At 48.6% G+C, this 17,980-nt stretch overlaps 1 protein-coding gene across 1 annotated transcript in view; it reads right to left on the minus strand.

Moving 5' to 3' along the window:
- CPSF3 (cleavage and polyadenylation specific factor 3) overlaps positions 1-17,980 on the minus strand; it is a 40,220-nt gene that overhangs the window by 9,909 nt on the left and 12,331 nt on the right. The window contains exons 7-15 of the mRNA XM_002722482.5: positions 16,429-16,579; positions 14,971-15,146; positions 12,865-13,023; positions 11,376-11,522; positions 9,983-10,135; positions 6,590-6,698; positions 5,143-5,241; positions 3,129-3,223; positions 1,706-1,793 (exon numbers count right to left, since the gene is read on the minus strand). Of these exons, the coding sequence (XP_002722528.1) occupies positions 1,706-1,793; positions 3,129-3,223; positions 5,143-5,241; positions 6,590-6,698; positions 9,983-10,135; positions 11,376-11,522; positions 12,865-13,023; positions 14,971-15,146; positions 16,429-16,579 (1,177 nt within the window). The remainder of the gene's footprint in view (positions 1-1,705; positions 1,794-3,128; positions 3,224-5,142; positions 5,242-6,589; positions 6,699-9,982; positions 10,136-11,375; positions 11,523-12,864; positions 13,024-14,970; positions 15,147-16,428; positions 16,580-17,980) is intronic.

The following is a 17,980-nucleotide window of genomic DNA, read 5'->3' on the forward strand; positions in this document are numbered from 1 at the left end:
GTAACTCTGACTTTCAAATAAATAAATAAATATTTAAAGAAAAAAAGACTTGGTCGGCTCATGTCTCGCCCCTGCTCAATGCTCAGTGCCGCCCTGTCTCACTCAGACCTCAGTCCAGGGTCCCACAATGGCCCATGAGGTCCTCTGGCATCTTGGCCAACTCCATGCCCTATCAAACAGCCCTGGGACACTGGGACACGCCGGAATGCTGGCTCCTGGAGGGCAAGAGTCCGCCTGCTTGGTTCTCTGACGGACCCTAAGCGCTAGACCACAGCCGCCAAGAAGCAGGTGCTCTGCACACACCTGCCATGTGAACGCCTCCTCCCCAAGAACAGTACAGTCTGACTTTCCATGAACACAACGGCAGCGAGCCAGGGAGGACAAGGCAGGCAGCTGGCCCACCAGACGCTCACCACAGGGAAAACGCAACGAGCCTGCTTCTCACTGATCTGCAGGGGCTGCTGGGCAAACACCCAGAGGCCGACATAAAGGACGAGCACAGTTCTAGCAGCGGCAGGCGGACACTGGTGTCATGACTGTCTTGTACCCAACTACAGCTGGCCCTCCACGTCTGTGGGTGGAATCAACCGTGATAAAAAACATTAGGAAACAAGTCTCCTGAACACGGACTTCTTCCCTGTTGTGGTTCCCTGGAGAACACACTAGAACAACTATTAAGGGTGCCTGAGGTAGAGTAATTGACCCAGAGACGATTTCCCGTACACGGGAGGACTGAGGGTAGCCGTGTACAAATACTCTGCCATTGGTGTAAGAGGAGACTTGAGCACCTGTGGACTTCGGTACCCACAAGAGGGTGCTGGAAGCACACCTCGGAGGACAGCAGGGGCCGACGGGACCAGAGGGGAGAAAGGCAGGCTTTCCCCGTGGGGCAGGGCACGATGGCAGGGTCAGAGCCAGCTCTGGGGCGAGTTCTCCTTCCTGTACAGTACAGACGCGCAGCCTCTGCTGGTTGCCTGCTACCCCAGCCACTGTCGTGTTTCTCAGCACGTCACATCAAGCCGTCCTCAGAACAGCGAGTGGTACCTTGGCGGTGTGCTCCGTGACCCTCCCCGGCCAGGAAGCGTGGAAAACGGGCCGCCCAGCTAGGCACCACACTGATGGCACACGACAGCTTCATGGCCCTGATACTGCCATTTCTGCACAAAAATTTAACTTTCTCAGAAGGTTATACAAATATAAGATTATGAAAGACTGTATTATCAAAGACTTCATTTATAAAGCGCTATCAGAATAAACAGAAGACCCGTATCTGAGGGCAGGCATTGGGCTGAATGACGTAGCAGAGAGACCTGAGCTGCCAATCAGGATCATAGAATGTTTTCAGTGGTGCTTGCCTCTGCTGAGAGCTGTCCCACAGGGCGAGCACATGCTACAACACGCTTCTTACACACAAAGGTAGCAGCGGCATATCCTCCTAACAGGCGTGCTGGCTCCATTCAGCAATATTTTGGAATTTTTGGTAAAAGTGTTTTGAAGAGGACTGTTCAAGGGGATTTTATCAGTGTTAATGGCAATCCAAATTATACAATATAAACGGAGAGCTAGGACAAAAACAAAACACTAACAACATCCGCTGTTATGCACAGGTGCTATCTTAAAAATGACGTAAGAGAAAAATCTCAGGAGATCTCAGGCTCCTTAGCCTCATGCGCGAGTGAACCGACGAGAATGAAGTGTTCCATACCTTTCCTTATCTTGGGATTGGACTGGACTTCCAGTATCACCGTCGTCACCGTGTCTGCATACATGTCGTTAGAAGGGTTCGCCAACCACTGGAAAGCAAAAGGCAGAGCTAGGACGGGGCAGCTGTGGCCGGCCACATGGACTACGAACACCCCCACCCGTCCGCGAAGTGCCGTACACCGCGGGGACTTTCACTGCATTACTGGGCTCGCTGTCTGCTGAAGTTAACGGATAGTGCTGACACCTGTCACCTCCTCTCAGAGTGAAAGCACTGAGCAGTTCCTTCGCGGCAAAGCGCTTTGCACACCTTATCAACTGATTCTCTTTGCAAAGAGCAGCGCTGACTTCGGTCTGTAAAAGTCTGACTCGAGTGTAACTTGCCTAAGACGCTAGTGCTGGATGCAAACTCAAACCCCGAGTCCCTGTGCGTGCAGCACGGACACGGACACTTTTAAACACGTGCTTCTGCCTCTCACACGAAGCCCAAGACCCCCTTTCACCCGCCAAGCGCTGCGGCGACGCCTCCGCGTCTCCGAGAGAGAAGGAGCGCCCTGCCTGTCTCTTCTGTCTCTCCCGAGAGTTCTTTTGCAATGCGAGGCACTTGAAAAACTCTCTCAGATCTTCCTCGACAGTGTTAACTCTGGGAACAAAAATTCATTCTCTAATCACAGTAGCAAGAGCTAAACTCATGTCCCTAATAACTCTTCCCTTCCTCTGATGTTAACATTTCAGATATTTTATGGATTCATGTCACAGATAACCACGCCTCCTGACACGTTTAGTTTTTAGCTGTATAGTTAGACTTCAGCCACAGAATTACAGTGGGGCCAGAGCGGACAGATCTTGGAAACGCTCTGAACAATCACGCTTCGGGAAGACAGTAGCTGACTGTATACCTGGGGACCAGAGACAGACAAGGCGCCTCCTGGTCCTTCGGTCCCAGGACTCGCTTTGAATGTAACAAATGCCAATCCATCAGAGCGCCAGGAGGAATTAAAATTCTATCAGTAGGAAACACATTTGCCTGAATTGATGATTTCTAGCCTTTTTTGATCTGGGTCTTCTTAACTGAATTTCCAAAATTTCACTTTTAAGGAATGCATGCCATTTGCTGGCTGTAATGTAACAGGATTGTGTTTTTACCCTGAGAATTTTAAGACTCTGGGATATCACAGAAGACATCCTGGAGTACCACTCTTAAGGGACTGCTATATTCAGTACATGCACAAAATATTAACCCTGACACGTAAAATGCCCCGTTATATTATATTTAAAGATGAACTTAGGGAAAAAAGACACATATACATATATTCCAACTACTCTTTTTTTCCCTGATTGGGAAGAAACTAATTTTCTCTATCATTGCACATGAACTCTTGTCAAACTTTGTTTCTTCCTTGTTTAGGTAAGTGATCTTATCTTACTTCTAATACCACCATGCCTGGTTCCTGTATTACAGTAATATTTTTGAACACTTTCAGAGCAGGTTTTTCTTGAATTTCTATTTCTTCTACATCACCTGAAAAAAAGGATAAGATGTGTATAGTTTTCCACTAATATTCCAGAAGCATAATTATTCCTTTGTTCATAAACAGCTGAAATAAGGCTGCTATACAATGATAAAAGCTAACTCACATTGGTAGTCAATTTTTAAACAGAAAACAAAGTGTTAGGCTGATTGCTCAGAGCATCTGAAAGATCTCAATATACATGACAAAACTTATGTGACAGTCAAATACGGTGTGGATAAGGACTTAGCCTCTCACTAGGATCTATTCTCTGAAAGAATGATATAGAGAGAAAGAGACAGGTGGCACATTCCCCAGGATGGCCACAGTAGCCAGGGCTGGGCCAGGCCAAATCCAGGAGCCTGGAACTCCATCTGAATCTCCCACATGGGGGGCAGGGACCCAAGCACTTGGGCCGTCGCGGGCTGCCTTCCCCGACGCAGTAGCCAAGTGGGATCAGAACTCAATCCTGTATTCTGATGGGGGATGTAGGTGTAGTGTCTAAAGCAGCAGCTTCAGCCACGCACCACAGTGCCTCCACTCTCACCAGAATCCCCGTGTCTAACACGAGACTACTGCTAACTGGTCACTTCCAACTATGTCTTCGTCATTTTAACCACCCAGAGGAGAGTCCACTGCCAAAGAGAAGACGTGTCTGGTCTGCAGTGTCCTCGCCAGCAGGGTGACCTGGACTCACTTCATTGGCTGTCTATGCTATGACCTGTAATTCTCACTTCGGGTTTTGAGGAGGAAAGCTTTTCCGGGGCTGGTGGTGTGGTGCGCCAGGTTAGACCTCTGCTCGAGACGCTGGCACTCCATCATCAAAGCGCCAGTTCAAGTCCAGATGCTCCGCTTCTTTTTTATTTTTCTATTTTTTTGACAGGCAGAGTGGATAGTGAGAAAGACAGAGAGAAAGGTCTTCCTTTGCCGTTGGTTCACCCTCCAATGGCCTCCACGGCTGGCGTGCTGCGGCTGGCGCACCGCGCTGATCCGAAGGCAGGAGTTAGGTGCTTCTCCTGGTCTCCCATGGGGTGCAGGGCCCAAGCACTTGGGCCATCCTCACTGCACTCCCTGGCCACGGCAGAGAGCTGGCCTGGAAGAGGGGCAACCAGGACAGAATCCGGCACCCCGACCGGGACTAGAACCCCTGTGCCGGAGCCGCTAGGTGGAGGATTAGCCTATGAGCCCCGGCGCCAGCCCAGATGCTCTGCTTCTGATCCAGCTCCCTGGCAACGCACACGGGAAGGCAGCGGAAAACGGCCCAAGTGCTTGGGTCCTCGCAACCCACATGGGGAACTCGGATGGAGTTCCTGTCTCTTGGCTTCGGCTCGGTCCAGCCTTGGACATTAAGGCCATTTAGGGAGTGAGCCAGCGAGTGGAAGATCTCTCTCTCTAATGGCCTTTCAAATCAATCATAAAATTTTTTTTCTTTCTACTTGCTTACTACAATAGTACTTTCTATAAGAATTACAAAGAGCATAATAAAGTGTATTTTGAAATATGAGATGATCTTCCTAGTAGTCCACACTTTATGATTCCATTAATGCCTCTCATTATGTTAATACACAAAAAATGTCCACTTCCCAAAGGTCTAATACGGAAACAGAATAGGTTTATTTGCTCATTGGCCTTTGGCCAGTGGTCATGAGCTCTTAGGAAATTTGCTGAACCCAATGATTCTGATGGAACCAGAAAAGAATAAAGACAAGAAATAGATAAAATTTTTGGTATAGTCAAGTAAAACAGATCTTAAATAAAAGAAGTAAAGACTACTGACATTTTTAGAATTTTAAGTGGATTGAGGATGAGATCTTTAAAACATCTTCAAAATTGTCCAATTCTGAGACAATTACCAAAATTACATGACATCCTTTTCTAGAAATAAAATTATCTAACTGAAAAGAATTAATGAATTTCAATAAACACAGACCTGTCAATTTCTGTAGCTGGTAATAGAGCAAATTAAAGGGGCCAGTGTATGGAATAGCTTGGGTCTGTTTCACAGTGCTCATGGCCAAGTCGGTATAATCTGAGGAGAAGATTAGAATAAACCTATTGTAAGAAACAATACCCGTCCCACAAAACACCACTTGCAAGAACATACGGGGTAAAGAAAAAGAAGTACATTCAAAGTCAACAAGAACGTGTTTTTCTGAAAGCTAATGTCCTACTTATCTCCACAGGCCCCACCCCCTCCAGTTAACTGGCGCTTCAGCCACAAGAGAGCCCTCACCCTCCTGGACACAGCAGGTGCTTGGCCATCTCTGAGCCGCCACACCGGCTATCGCCTGTCTTTGTTCTGCCTGGCAATTACTCCACCACCCGGCACAAGCACTACCTGATTTGCAAAGTTGTCCCAACTCTAGGCCAGTCTCTCCCACATACTAATTATGCAGATCCACACGTCACCAAGCTCTTTCCAAAGCTGTGACTAGAGATCATGGGCTAAGTCTGCATTTTAAATCAGTCTTTAGTGCTTCAGCACCCGGCCCACATCCACCTGCGGGAGTCAGCACACATCCACCTGTCTAATGGAGGAACGAGTCAGACCTGATGTGTGATGGTCGGAGAGCCAAGAGCCGGTATCTCACAGACACCTCACATGGCTGCTGTTTCTCACCCCTTCTCTGGATGCTTCCAGTTAAACAGTGCTGTCCAAATGAAACTAAGCTTGCCATTTTATTTACTTGAATACTGTTATTTTTTGGGAGAGTAATAACTTATTTATTGGCTTGGCATTTACACAGATACAGAATTCACACGGAAATGTTTATAAACTGGGAAAAAAGCAATTCCCACGCTTGAATGTACCCCTGTTAGCTTTGTGCATGGTATTCTGCGTAATGGGCTTCAGCTGGTAACACAGGTCAGCTGTGCCTGTCAATGCTGTGTTATTTGGAGGATGAAAGAAATCCTGATGCAATGAAAAACTGGGCTTCATGTTAATATTCTTCCCTTTTAAAGGGGTAAAGGGCTGTTCCCTGCTGAGACCGTTCTCCTGGAGTGGTACAGCACAGACAGGCCCAGCGGGTGACCCAGAACTACAGGTCAAGAACACAAAGCGCTGATCGGGGGTGCAGAGTTCCTGCTGAAGACAAACCACCACACTCAGCTGTAAGGGGCAGCAGACAGGGTGGCTAGGGCGTCAGGAAGCTGTAAAGACGCCTCCGATTTGAAAAGCTGCCCTCGTGAGCACCCTCAGTGCTCTCATAGTCTGCGGGAGAACTCCCTGATTCCACCTAGAACTCTACTCCCACCTATTCCTACTTTATTACTTGCTTGTTTCTTAAAATTTGGCAACTAGGTTAAGACACATTTTCACAGGTTTTCTTTCAATGGTAAGATCAAATTACATCTGACACTGATAGTATACTTACTGGACAGGTCACACGGAGACAGTATGTGATAGTTAAAGTTTCTTTTAACAAGTATTCCTGAGACCCGCTGGCCTTGTTCTGGCTTTTTGTCTGCTAAAAAGCCCATGACCTATTAAAAAAGACAACAAAAATTTTGAAGAAAATAGAATCTTGTCCAATGCAGTTACATTAACACACCCACTCCACACGGTGACCATTAGACATCTTAACCATGAAAACAACACATGAATTTAACCTGGAAAATCTGAACTGTGTGCACCTCTCCCACCAGGGCAGCAATGTGGCTCCCACAATGTAAAAGGGAGATCCGGCATGGACAGCCATGCTCAGTTCAGTTCCAACTAGCACGAAAGCCAAGTCAGTCCGCAAGGCACTGGGGCTAAAGGAACTTCCCCAGGGCGCCCGTGTAGTGGGGGCAGGGCAGGAAGTGGCTGGGACATGCACCTGCAGGCTGTGCTCAGCCTCTCTGAACAAAAAGGTGAAGGAAGCCAGGGAGGGATGAGCTCCTGCACTGAGAGGAGCTGACGCTCATTCACAAGTAAATCCGACCCCCTCCAGCCAGGAGACCGCAGCTGTTGATGTGACTTCTCTCAGCTAGAAATGAACGAACCCAAGGGCACAGACACAGGGCAGGGCCCACCTGCTTCCCCTAACCCTAAGGGCAAGCAGCAAGGGGCAGCGGCACTCTGGTTCTTACAACCCTAAACGGAGGCAGCTCTATTTCTCATGGTTTCTTGGGGCTAATTTCTCCTTGAACGAGAGTGACTTTCTGAAAAGGAGCCTGGTTCCTAGGAGACTGCACTTGAGAAAAAACATCACTAAAGCCAATGCCATTAAATAACAAACTCGGGCTGAAAACCAGAACACCACCCCGGAAGAGCCCGAGCTCCGCCTCGATTACCTACCCACACGGCCTCCCCCTCTCCGCCAGCAGTTCCAAAAACCAGTTCTAGACTCTCAACTGAACACATTCTTCTTTTCTAAGATTTATTTTTATTTTTATTTGAAAGAGCTAGAGAGCCAGAGCTAGAGAGAGCGAGAGTGAGAGCGAGAAAGTCTTCCATTCACTGGTTCACTCTCCAAATGGCCACAACCCCTGGAGCTGGGCCCATCAGAAGCCAGGAGCCAGGAGCTTCTTCCGGGTCTCCCACCTGGGTAAAGGGCCCAAGGACTGGGGCCAGCCTCCACTGCTCTCCCAGAAAATAGGGGAGAGCTGGATCGGAAGTGGAGCAGCCGGGACTGGAACCAGTGCCCACATGGGGTGCCAGCACTGCAGGTGGTAGCTTTACCCACTATACCACAGCACCAGCCCCGGAATACAACCTTCCACTGCAGTAAGACAAATGTTACTGAATAGGCCCTGCAAAGCCTGTGAGCAGTGAGACTGCAGGAAACACCACCACAGGCTCTGCTTTGGCAAGGAAAGCCTCACATCTTAAGTCCTGCTCACTTCTGGTTTTTGTTGTTCACAAAACTTGAACAGCAAGAGGATATTTGTCAATTAGCTTCTTCATGTCTGGGCCATTAAGAGAACTGTGAACTCATTCAGAAGCTTTCCTCTGAAGTCTCTTAAAGGGACTGGCTTTGTGGTGCAGCAGGTTAACCCTGCATCTGCCACTCTGGTATCCCTTATGGATGCCGTTTCAAGACCCCGCTGCTCCAGTTCCTATCCCACTCCCTGGCTAATGCGCCTGGGAATGCAGAAGATGGTCCAGTGCTTGGGCCCCTGCACCATGTGGGAGACCAAGTAAGCTCCTGGCTCGTGGCTTTGGCTTGGCCCAGCCCGGGCTCTTGCAGCCATTTGGGGAGTGAACCAGCAGATGGAAGACCTCTTTCTCTCGGCTCCTCTTTCTGAAACTCTGCCTTTCATATAAAAAAAAAAAAAATAAACCTTAAAAAAAGTATATCAAAAAGGCTTTTGACCAACAGAGGTAAAAATGGAGAGTTCTTACAGCATCTCTAAAATCCTGGTAAGGTTTTTCTGAACTATTTCAATTTTAAATTCAGAAAACATTACACTTCACCATTAAAAAAATTTTTTAAGGTCTATTTTTTTATTTTCATCCACACGAAAGGCAGAGTGAGAGATCTCCCAGCCACTGGCTCACTTGACAGAAGCCAGCAAGGGCTGGGGAAAACCAAAACCAGGAGCCCCAACGCAGTCCGGGTCTCCCGTGTAGGGGCAGGGCCCGAGCTACCGAGTCATCTGCTGCCTCCTGGGACGAGGTGGCAGGAGCTGGACCTGAAGTCGCACAGCTGGGACCTGAGCTGGCACTAGGATTTGGGGTGCAAGTGTCTCAAGTGGTAACTAACCTGCTGCACCACAGAGTCTGCCAGTAACCGATTCTCAAAAAGGACATTTTAATATATTCTAACTTTTTAATTTTTTTTTTTGACAGGCAGAGTTAGACAGTGAGAGGTAGAGACAGGGAGAAAGGTCTTCCTTTTGGGCTGGCGCCGCGGCTCACTAGGCTAATCCTCTGCCTGCGGTGCCGGCACACCAGGTTCTAGTCCCGGTCGGGGCACCGGATTCTGTCCCGGTTGCCCCTCTTCCAGCCCAGCTCTCTGCTGTGGCCTGGGAGTGCAGTGGAGGATGGCCCAAGTGCTTGGGCCCTGCACCCGCAAGGCTGACCAGGAGAAGCACCTGGCTCCTGGCTTCGGATCAGCGTGGTGCGCCGGCAGCGGCCATTGGGGGGTGAACCAACAGCAAAGGAAGACCTTTCTCTCTGTCTCTCTCTCACTGTCCACTCTGCCTGTCAAAAAAAAAAAAAAAAAAAAAAAAGGTCTTCCTTCCGCTGGTTCACCCCCTCAAATGGCTGCTATGGCCGGCGCGCTGTGCCGATCCAAAGCCAGGAGCCAGGTACTTCTTCCTGGTCTCCCATGCGGGTGCAGGGCCCAAGGACATGGGTCATTCTCCACTGCACTCCTGGGCCACAGCAGAGAGCTGGCCTGGAAGAAGGGCAACCGGGACTAGAACTTGAGTGCCAGCAGGCGGAGGATTAGCCTAGTGAGCTACGGCACCGGCCTTAATTTATTCTAACATATCACATACATGTTCAGAGACACGGGCCTAGTTTTAGATTCCTGGGGAGAATAAGAGCTAGAAGCCAATATTATACTGGGTACAGCAAAACCAGCAATGAGCACGCGTTTACCCTCAGTGAGGGAAGGACAGCACAGGCGGTGTGGATTAGAGTTACCCACCAGACTCTACGGCATTAAGATCTAACCAATCTGGAAACTTCCCATCTGAAGAAGAATCAGTGGACCCAGAAGGAGCCTAAAAAGCACAAACTAAAATTCCCATAGGCAGAAACAGGCACAATATCGTGATGTGCACAAAGGAGGCTTATCTTCAGAAAGCAGAGAGGATCAGGCGCCAGGAGCCTCTACCTTAGCTAGCTTTTCTCCTCTGAAGTTTAAGGTCACTGCTTCTGTGTTCCGAGGATTATGGACCTCTATGTGAACTTCATCGTTGTCCTCATACTCTCGAATCAGGGCTGCTTTCAACCTGGCCATCTCATTCTGCTCTCCATGGACCAAAATCTATACAAAATAGAAGTTAAAAGGGCACAGAGAAACGTTCTTTATTCAGACGAATGACGGCCCGTTCCTGAATTAAATACATGAAACAGAGACACACTGGGAGCTGCGAAACTGCTTTTCCTTCTCCAGCCTTTGCCACTGAGAAAGCCCGTGACTTTTCCTGTTTCTGCGCTAACACTGGTCAAGGGCTGACCAGCAGACTCGTCCCTACCACCTCCCGTGCATGATTCTTGTACAGAACCGTTGCTACTTTACTCTCAAGAAGCTCCTACAGCTTTCTCAAGTTTTTACTCTAAGACTTCCAACAGAAGCTTTCTGTGAGGATAAAACAAACGGATGTTTCTTCCGTGTAATAAGCAACATCAAAGAAATATTTCAGAACTAACAGAAGTGCTCTGGAGGAGGTATTTACGAGTATGCGTTAACTGCCAGTCTCTCCCTGTCCCTGTTACAGTATCTGTTTACAAGACAGAGCAGCCTTTGCCTGCAGACCCTGCTCACGGTTGTACAGCATTACTAAATCACTAAAGCCATGAATTACACACCTGAAATTGTTAAATTACAAATTCCATTTTATATATATTTGAACAAAAGTGTTTACAACACTAACCAACGTCCACTTCCTCTATACTACTTAATACAGACATGTTTTTAAGTGTTCTTCTAGTTAAAAATACATATTTTTTTCAGCTTACTCCTCTCCTAGATCCCACTAAGATACATAACTGTTTCATTTATGACTGCATGAAACTTAAGAATATAGACAAGCTGTACTAAGAAGACGCTATTCTATGATTTATCTTTCCCCCTCTCCTGACCACCCTTGCACTGCCTGTCTGGTGTTGCTAAGCACCCATCTGCTCCTGGCACCCCATCCGGTGCTGTGGAAACACGGCCCCGTTCAGCCTTCCCGACAGCTGCACGCAGGGCTATTCTCCCTACGGACATAGCAGGTGGAGTGGCTGCGTGGCCTGCCCAGGGGATGGCGCTGAGGGGAGGACGAGCAGCCGCACTGCACCGGGGAAGCAGCCAGCCCCAGCAAGCACACGAAACTGGGCTGAGAGGTCCAAACACGAGCAAGTGCGCGGCTTGCCCAGGACAGGGCGCCGAAACCACGCCCAAGGGCAGACGCTCTGTTCACCACAATGGCGGGCAGTGCCTGTCTGTGAACCAGCTGCTGCCTGGTTTCCTGGGTAAGCTTTTCCCACTAGAACATTACAGATCAAATCCACACACTAACCACATGAGGCGGTTTCAAAGCACGAATAAATTCACTGGTTTGTTGGTAATCTGTGTGAGCAGAGAAAGAAATGTAATCAACAGACATTTTCAATGGTAGCTTCTGTCCAGACATGGTAGTAATTTCTTCAGGTTCAGACATGATATGCTGTGAAAAACAAAGACAAATCACAAAATAAAGCAAACAAACTCTCCAGTTAGGAAAGAGGAGGTGCACGTAGCCATTCAACTCTCAGGGTAATGTGGGACCTTCAGCACAAAACACATTTGAACATTGTGACTCAGAAATTAAATGTTCATTTTCCTCATCAGGCAAGCAATTAGCAAGGAAAATACATAGATTAATGAAAATTCAATGTTTCGGGAGTGCTGGCAGTAAAAATCTCAAGTCTTATGATTAGAAAGACAAACCTGTATTCCCAACTATTTTTTTGCTCTAAAAATTCACTTTTCAGATACAAGGACTCATATAAAGCACAGATGTAATTCTATTCTAGAAATCTACCTTAAATACATGGCCAATATTGTTTCTAAAGGACTTTGTAGAATTAGGCGAAATAATAAAAATGATCAAAGTGGGAACCATACCACATTTTTAAAAATAAAATAGATGTGCATGGGAAGAGGGTGAGGAGGTGACTGTGGTTATTCAGCAACTGCCTTTGGGCCTGGCACACCTTTTCCACAGCATCCACACCTCGGAGAACCAGCATCAGTGTTTTATACCAACAGCAGGACGGTCAACCCAGTCCCAACAGCAGGACGGTCAACCCAGTCCCAACAGCAGGACGGTCAACCCAGTCCCATTCCAGGGCTTCTTAAGACAACGCGTTACCGGCCCAACATCCTTCATCTGAAAACCTAAAACCTGCAAACACCTGAAACCCTTTGAGTGTTGGTATGACACATCAAGCAGAAACTTCCATGTCTGATCTCATGTGATAGCCACAGACAAAACACAGGCACTAAAACATTTCATAAAACTGCCTTCCTGTGACGTGTGTGGGATATATGTGAAACACAAATGAATTTCCTAGTTAGATTTGGGTCCCATACCCGAGATATCTCATTAAGTATACAGAAAATGCAAAAAACAAACAAACAAACAAAAAACCAAAAAAACCCCAAAAACAATAAAATGAAATCAATCAGAAATCCAAGCACTTCAGGTCTCAGGAACGTGGGATTAAGAGGCCTTAGTGTGTATTAATGAACCTCCTCTTCACTGCATGAGGGTGTCACATGTGTGCTTGTCTCAGGGAGGTGCCTATCAGTTCTTTCTAACTGGCAAGCGGATGAGCATCTCTGACTTTAATGAGTGTGCCGACCGCGTGGCTCTTGCTGTGCTATTTGGTGCGTGCACAGCTCCTCGCCCAACGCACATCTCTAGCACCCATTTCCATGCTCACTTTAAAAGGTCAAAATTAAATTAATGAACTACTTTGGTGGGAAAACCTCTGAGGGTCCCGAGAGCCCAAGACGTGACTGACCTTGGCAAGCGTGCCTTCCACGCAGTAGCCTGCTATGATGACGCCGTTTCTCTTGTCGGTGCACCAGCTTTCAAAGAGCTCTCTGGACAGGCCGCTCTGCATCATGCCCGGTGAGGCCATGACCACGCTGGGGCCGATGTCGTCAAAGTGGTCCATGCTCTGAGGGAGAAGGGGCAAACGCACACCAACCACCAGGCTTGGCAACGTGTTCTTCATTTTTAAACAAGGATCTAAAGTTAGGTGAACGATTAATCATACTCCTGAAGGGTCTTTGCAAGACTAGTAGACATTCTAAGTCCAATCGTTGAGTTCTAACAGTTTAGCTGGCACAATAGGTAAAGTTGTTGATAAAAAGCAGGAAGTCAGCACTGATCTGCAAAACCTACTTGGACCTAACGGGCCACTAGGATATTTTAGTGCCAGCAGGCAGGCGCGAAAGGCCAAGGAGAGTCCAGGGGGTCTCCACCCACCCAAGACAGAACTCCCGGAGAACTGATCCAGACTCCCCACGACCGCAGGTTTCAACATTCTGAGCCAGCCTGGCATTCGTATTTTTTCTTTTTTTAAGAGATTATTTACTTATTTGACAGACAGAGTTATTCAAAGGAGAGAGAGAAAGAGAAAGAAAGAAAGAGAGAGAGAGAGATGTCTTCTGTCCACCGATTCACTTCCCAGATGGCCTTAATGTGCCAGGCAAAAGCCAGGGGCTGGAAGCTTTGTCTGTCCGGGTCACCCTTACGGATGGCAGGGGCCCAAGCACTTGGGCCATCCTCCACTGCTTTCCAGGCTCATCAGCAGGGAGCTGGATCAGAACTGGAGCTGCTCAGACTCTAACAGGAGCCTAGCTGGCCCCGCCATCTTAGCATTCTGACCAAAAAGTTTACAACTATTTCAAGGGAAAACTTGGCTCTAAATCTTAAACAACTGACTTAAAAAATACATACTTCAAAGACAGAGCCTTGGGGCCAGTGCTGTGGTGTAGTGGGTTAAGCCTCTCCTTGTGGTGCCAGCATCCCATATGGACACCGGTTCTAGTCCCGGCTGCTCCTCTTCCGGTCCAGCTCTCTGCTATGGCCCAGGAAAGCAGAAGATGGCCCAAGTCCTTGGGGCCCTGCACCCACGTGGGAGACCTAGAAGAAGCTCCTGGCTCTGGATTGGCCCAGCTCCGGCTGTTGCAGCCATCAGGGAAGTAAACCAGAGGATGGAAACACCCCACCCCACCCCCCCGTCTTTAACTCTGGCTCTCAAATAAATAAATCTTTAAAAAAAATGAAAGTAAAAATAAAGGCAAAGCCTATTTACTCAAAGCTCACTTAAAACTTAAAATTACTTTGGGTATTATCCTATTATCATTAAAGCACTAACTGGAACGAAACAATCTCTTTAAATAAAATCAGACTTAGTGAATGCTTCAGAAAAGTAAACATGAAATGATTAGATTTGAGTGAGAGTAGAGGAATGATGTTAACACAAAATGTTTTCTTCTTAGTAGAAGTTTTTTTGTTTATTTATTTATTTATTTTTTGACAGGCAGAGTGGACAGTGAGAGAGAGAGACAGAGAGAAAGGTCTTCCTTTTGCCGTTGGTTCACCCTCCAATGGCCGCCACGGCTGGCGCGCTGCAGCCGGCGCACTGCGCTGATCCGATGGCAGGAGCCAGGTACTTATCCTGGTCTCCTATGGGGTGCAGGGCTCAAGCACTTGGGCCATCCTCCACTGCACTCCCGGGCCACAGCAGAGAGCTGGCCTGGAAGAGGGGCAACCGGGACAGAATCCGGCGCCCCGACCGGGACTAGAACCCAGTGTGCTGGCGCTGCAAGGCGGAGGATTAGCCTAGTGAGCCGCGGCGCCGGCTACTTAGAAGTTTTAACCAAGTACTTAGCAATGGTAAAGACTGAGGCCACAGGGAGAGACCAGGGCCACATCCGCTCATACAAAGAACGAACGCCAGTCGCTGGGATTCTGATTTCGGGCAGAGAAATGCCACCTGCTAGAAAAGAGCCCTGCTTTCCCCGGCGGAGGTCAGCCACAGCCAACGGCAGGCACCGCCACCAAGGGTGGTCTGCATGTCCCCGCTCCTGTCCTTCGTCCTTCCACGAGCACTCACCTTGAGGTTACTGATGTGTTTGAAGACAAAGGGGTTGTTGATGTTGATCTGTTTGCGGATCTTGTCGTTCATGGCGTTGACGTACGTCTGGTACACGGCCATGCACTTCTTGGCCAGGGATGAGGCGTAGTATATGGGAATGTCATGCAGCTCTGGGTGATTCTGCCAGTACTCATCTGGAGAGGTTTTACAAGAAGCACAAACTGTGTTATGCTGCATAAATAGCTCAAATAAAATATGATGCACATGAGTAAGTTTCTAAAATTCAGAAAACCAAGAAGTGAATTAAAGCATTCAACTATGTTTAAGAGAGTTACAAAAAATTAGTTGGATCCTTACCAACTTAAACTCACAAATCCAAAAGTTATTTCTAAATACTAATATACCACCCCCAAAAATCCTGTGATTGTAGAACAAGGGGTGGAGGCTTTTAAAAATGACAGGGGTGGGGGCCGGCACTGTGGCACAGTGGGTAGAGCTGCTGCCTGCAGTGCCAGTATCCCATATGGGCGCTGGTTCGAGTCCTGGCTGCTCCACTTCTAATCCAACCCTTTACTATGGCCTGGGAATGCAACAGAAGATGGCCCAAGTGCTTGGGCCCCTGCACCCATGTGGGAGACCCGGAGGAGGCTCCTGGCTCCTGGCTCCAGATTGGCGCACCTCTGGCAATTGCGGCCAGTTGGGGAGTGAACCAGTAGTTGGAAGATCTCTCTCTTTCTTTCTCTGCCTCTGTTTCTCTCTCTGTGTAACTTTGACTTTCAAATAAATAAATAAATCTTAAAAAAAAAAAAAAAAAAAAAGACTGGGGTGGGGGGCCCTGGTGCTGTGGTGCAGTGGGCTAAGCCCCGGTCTGCAGTGCTGGTATCCGCATGGGTGCCAGTTTGAGTCGTGGCTGCTCCGCTTCAGATCCAGCTCTCTGCTAACGTGCCTAGGAGAGCAGCTGAGGATGGCCCAAGCCCTGGGCCCCTGTACCCACGTGGGAGACCTTGAGGGAGCTCCTGGATCCCAGCTTCAGCCTGGCATAGCCCTGGCTGTTGCGGCCATTTGGCGAATGAACTGGTAGATGATCTCTCTCTGCCCCTCCTTCTGTCTTTCTAACTTTGCCTTTCAAACGAATAAATAAATCTTAAAAATTGCTCTGATTCCAATCCAGCTTCCTGCTCATGTGCCTGGGAAGGCGGCAGAAGATACCCAAGTACGTGGGCCTCTGCCACCCATGTGAGAGACCAGGATAGAGTTTCTGCTGGTCAGAGAATTCACACCATTTAAGGCTTCCAGGGCTGACGGCACAGAATGGTATGCCAGCTTCTGCTCCCAAGGGCAGTGCCCAGGGTTGCTGGTTCGCTGGATTCTTATTAGAAAGCAAAGCTCAGAAAGGCGGCGCGACGCAGCCAAGGCTCTGTCATCATCTCGCTAGAACGGTGCAGGTTTGAGAAGCTTCCAAAGGAAGAGGCACACCTAGAATCAGGAGGAGCTCCTGAGCCCTCCCGAGAGCGAAGACGGGAATGAGACCGCGGCCTCCTCTGTTCACGATGTCGTGGACAGTGTTACAGAATCTTGCTTCTCGCTCTTCACGCTTCTCGTGGATATGGGTCCCGTAAGTCGATTCCTACATAACACACGAAAAACGTGACACCAAGACCAGTGATGCCCAGAGAGTCACAAAGGGAAACGTCAGCGAGACGCTGAGGCAAACAAAGTGATTCACTTCTCAGTTAACATGCCATTTGCTTGAGCACATAGTATTACAGGATTAATCAGAAAGAACCGCAAGTAAGAACAGCAGAATTCAGTTCCGAGTGATAAGAAATTCTCAAAAAACGGGATCAGGAAATAGTCCAAATATGTACAGAAATGTTTCTTTTTCCCTCCAGACACTTTTGGTGTCTTTAAAAAAGTCTTCAGGGGCTGGCACTATGGCATAGTGGGTTGGGGCCCCACCCCACTCCAGCTACAGCTGGAGTCCCTGCTGCTCCTGGGAAAGCAGAGAATGGCCAGCCCCTTGGGCCCCTGAACCCACGTGGGAGACCTGGAGGAAGCTCCCGGCTTCAAGTTGGTGTAGCTCCGGCCATTGTGGCCACTTGGGGAGTGGACGAGTGGACGGAAGACCTGTCTGTCTCTACTTCTCTCTGTAACTCTTTCAAATAATTAAAATTAAAATAAAAATACATCTTAAAAATTTTTTAGCCGTTCTGCTTCCCACTGAGGTCCCACTGTAGTCCACCGAGCAGCAGCACAGCGCACCCTGGGAGCTTGCCCACGTGCAGAATCCCAGAGGGAATCACCGGGGAGTCACAGCACTCAGCACCGGGGACGCCTGCTCCACACTACCAGCACCCTGAAAATGACCACTGTTCCTGAGGGCCGAGAGTAAGTCTTCCGTTGGACCAAGGTCAGCTTCTACACGGCACACCGTGCACTGAGTCCAATCCAACCCGCCAGGAGTGTGTTGCTTAAGGACAGCAACCGGCACTGGCACGCCCACGCGGGCAGCTGAGGGATGCTGGGGCGGGACGGGGCTCTGCCACCCTGAGCCAAATGCTCCAAAGGCCCCAGAGGGCGCCTCGGGTCCCTGACCAACACACAGTTATTGATTTGCCCCTTAAGGAGCTTCAGTGCACAGTTCATTCTTCTTGTTCTCCTGGGACTCGCAACCCAGCAGGTAGGTGGGACAGCAACATGAACAATGTGACAAGGGAAGCAGGCGTCCAAGGGCCGAGAGGCAGAGGGGCCCCAGCGTTTCTGAACAACCCTCATGACGGTGGTGCACAGCTGGGCTCTCCCCGGCACAGAAATACCCAGCAGCCAGGCGCAGCACTCCCGGGTTAAACAGGCTGGCCAGAGGCAGTGGGTGGTTCTGACTTAGACGCAGGTGAACACACTTCACAGAAGAGTGAAGCTCAACTACAAAGAAAATCCTGCAAAACCAAATTTTTACCCAGAAACAGCAGATAAATTAAAACCTAAAAGAGTATAATGAATATGAGATAATTTTTGACCTTTAGAAAAC

This window comes from Oryctolagus cuniculus, chromosome 2, assembly GCF_964237555.1.
Source record: "Oryctolagus cuniculus chromosome 2, mOryCun1.1, whole genome shotgun sequence".
In the NCBI taxonomy this organism is placed as follows: Eukaryota; Metazoa; Chordata; class Mammalia; order Lagomorpha; family Leporidae; genus Oryctolagus; species Oryctolagus cuniculus.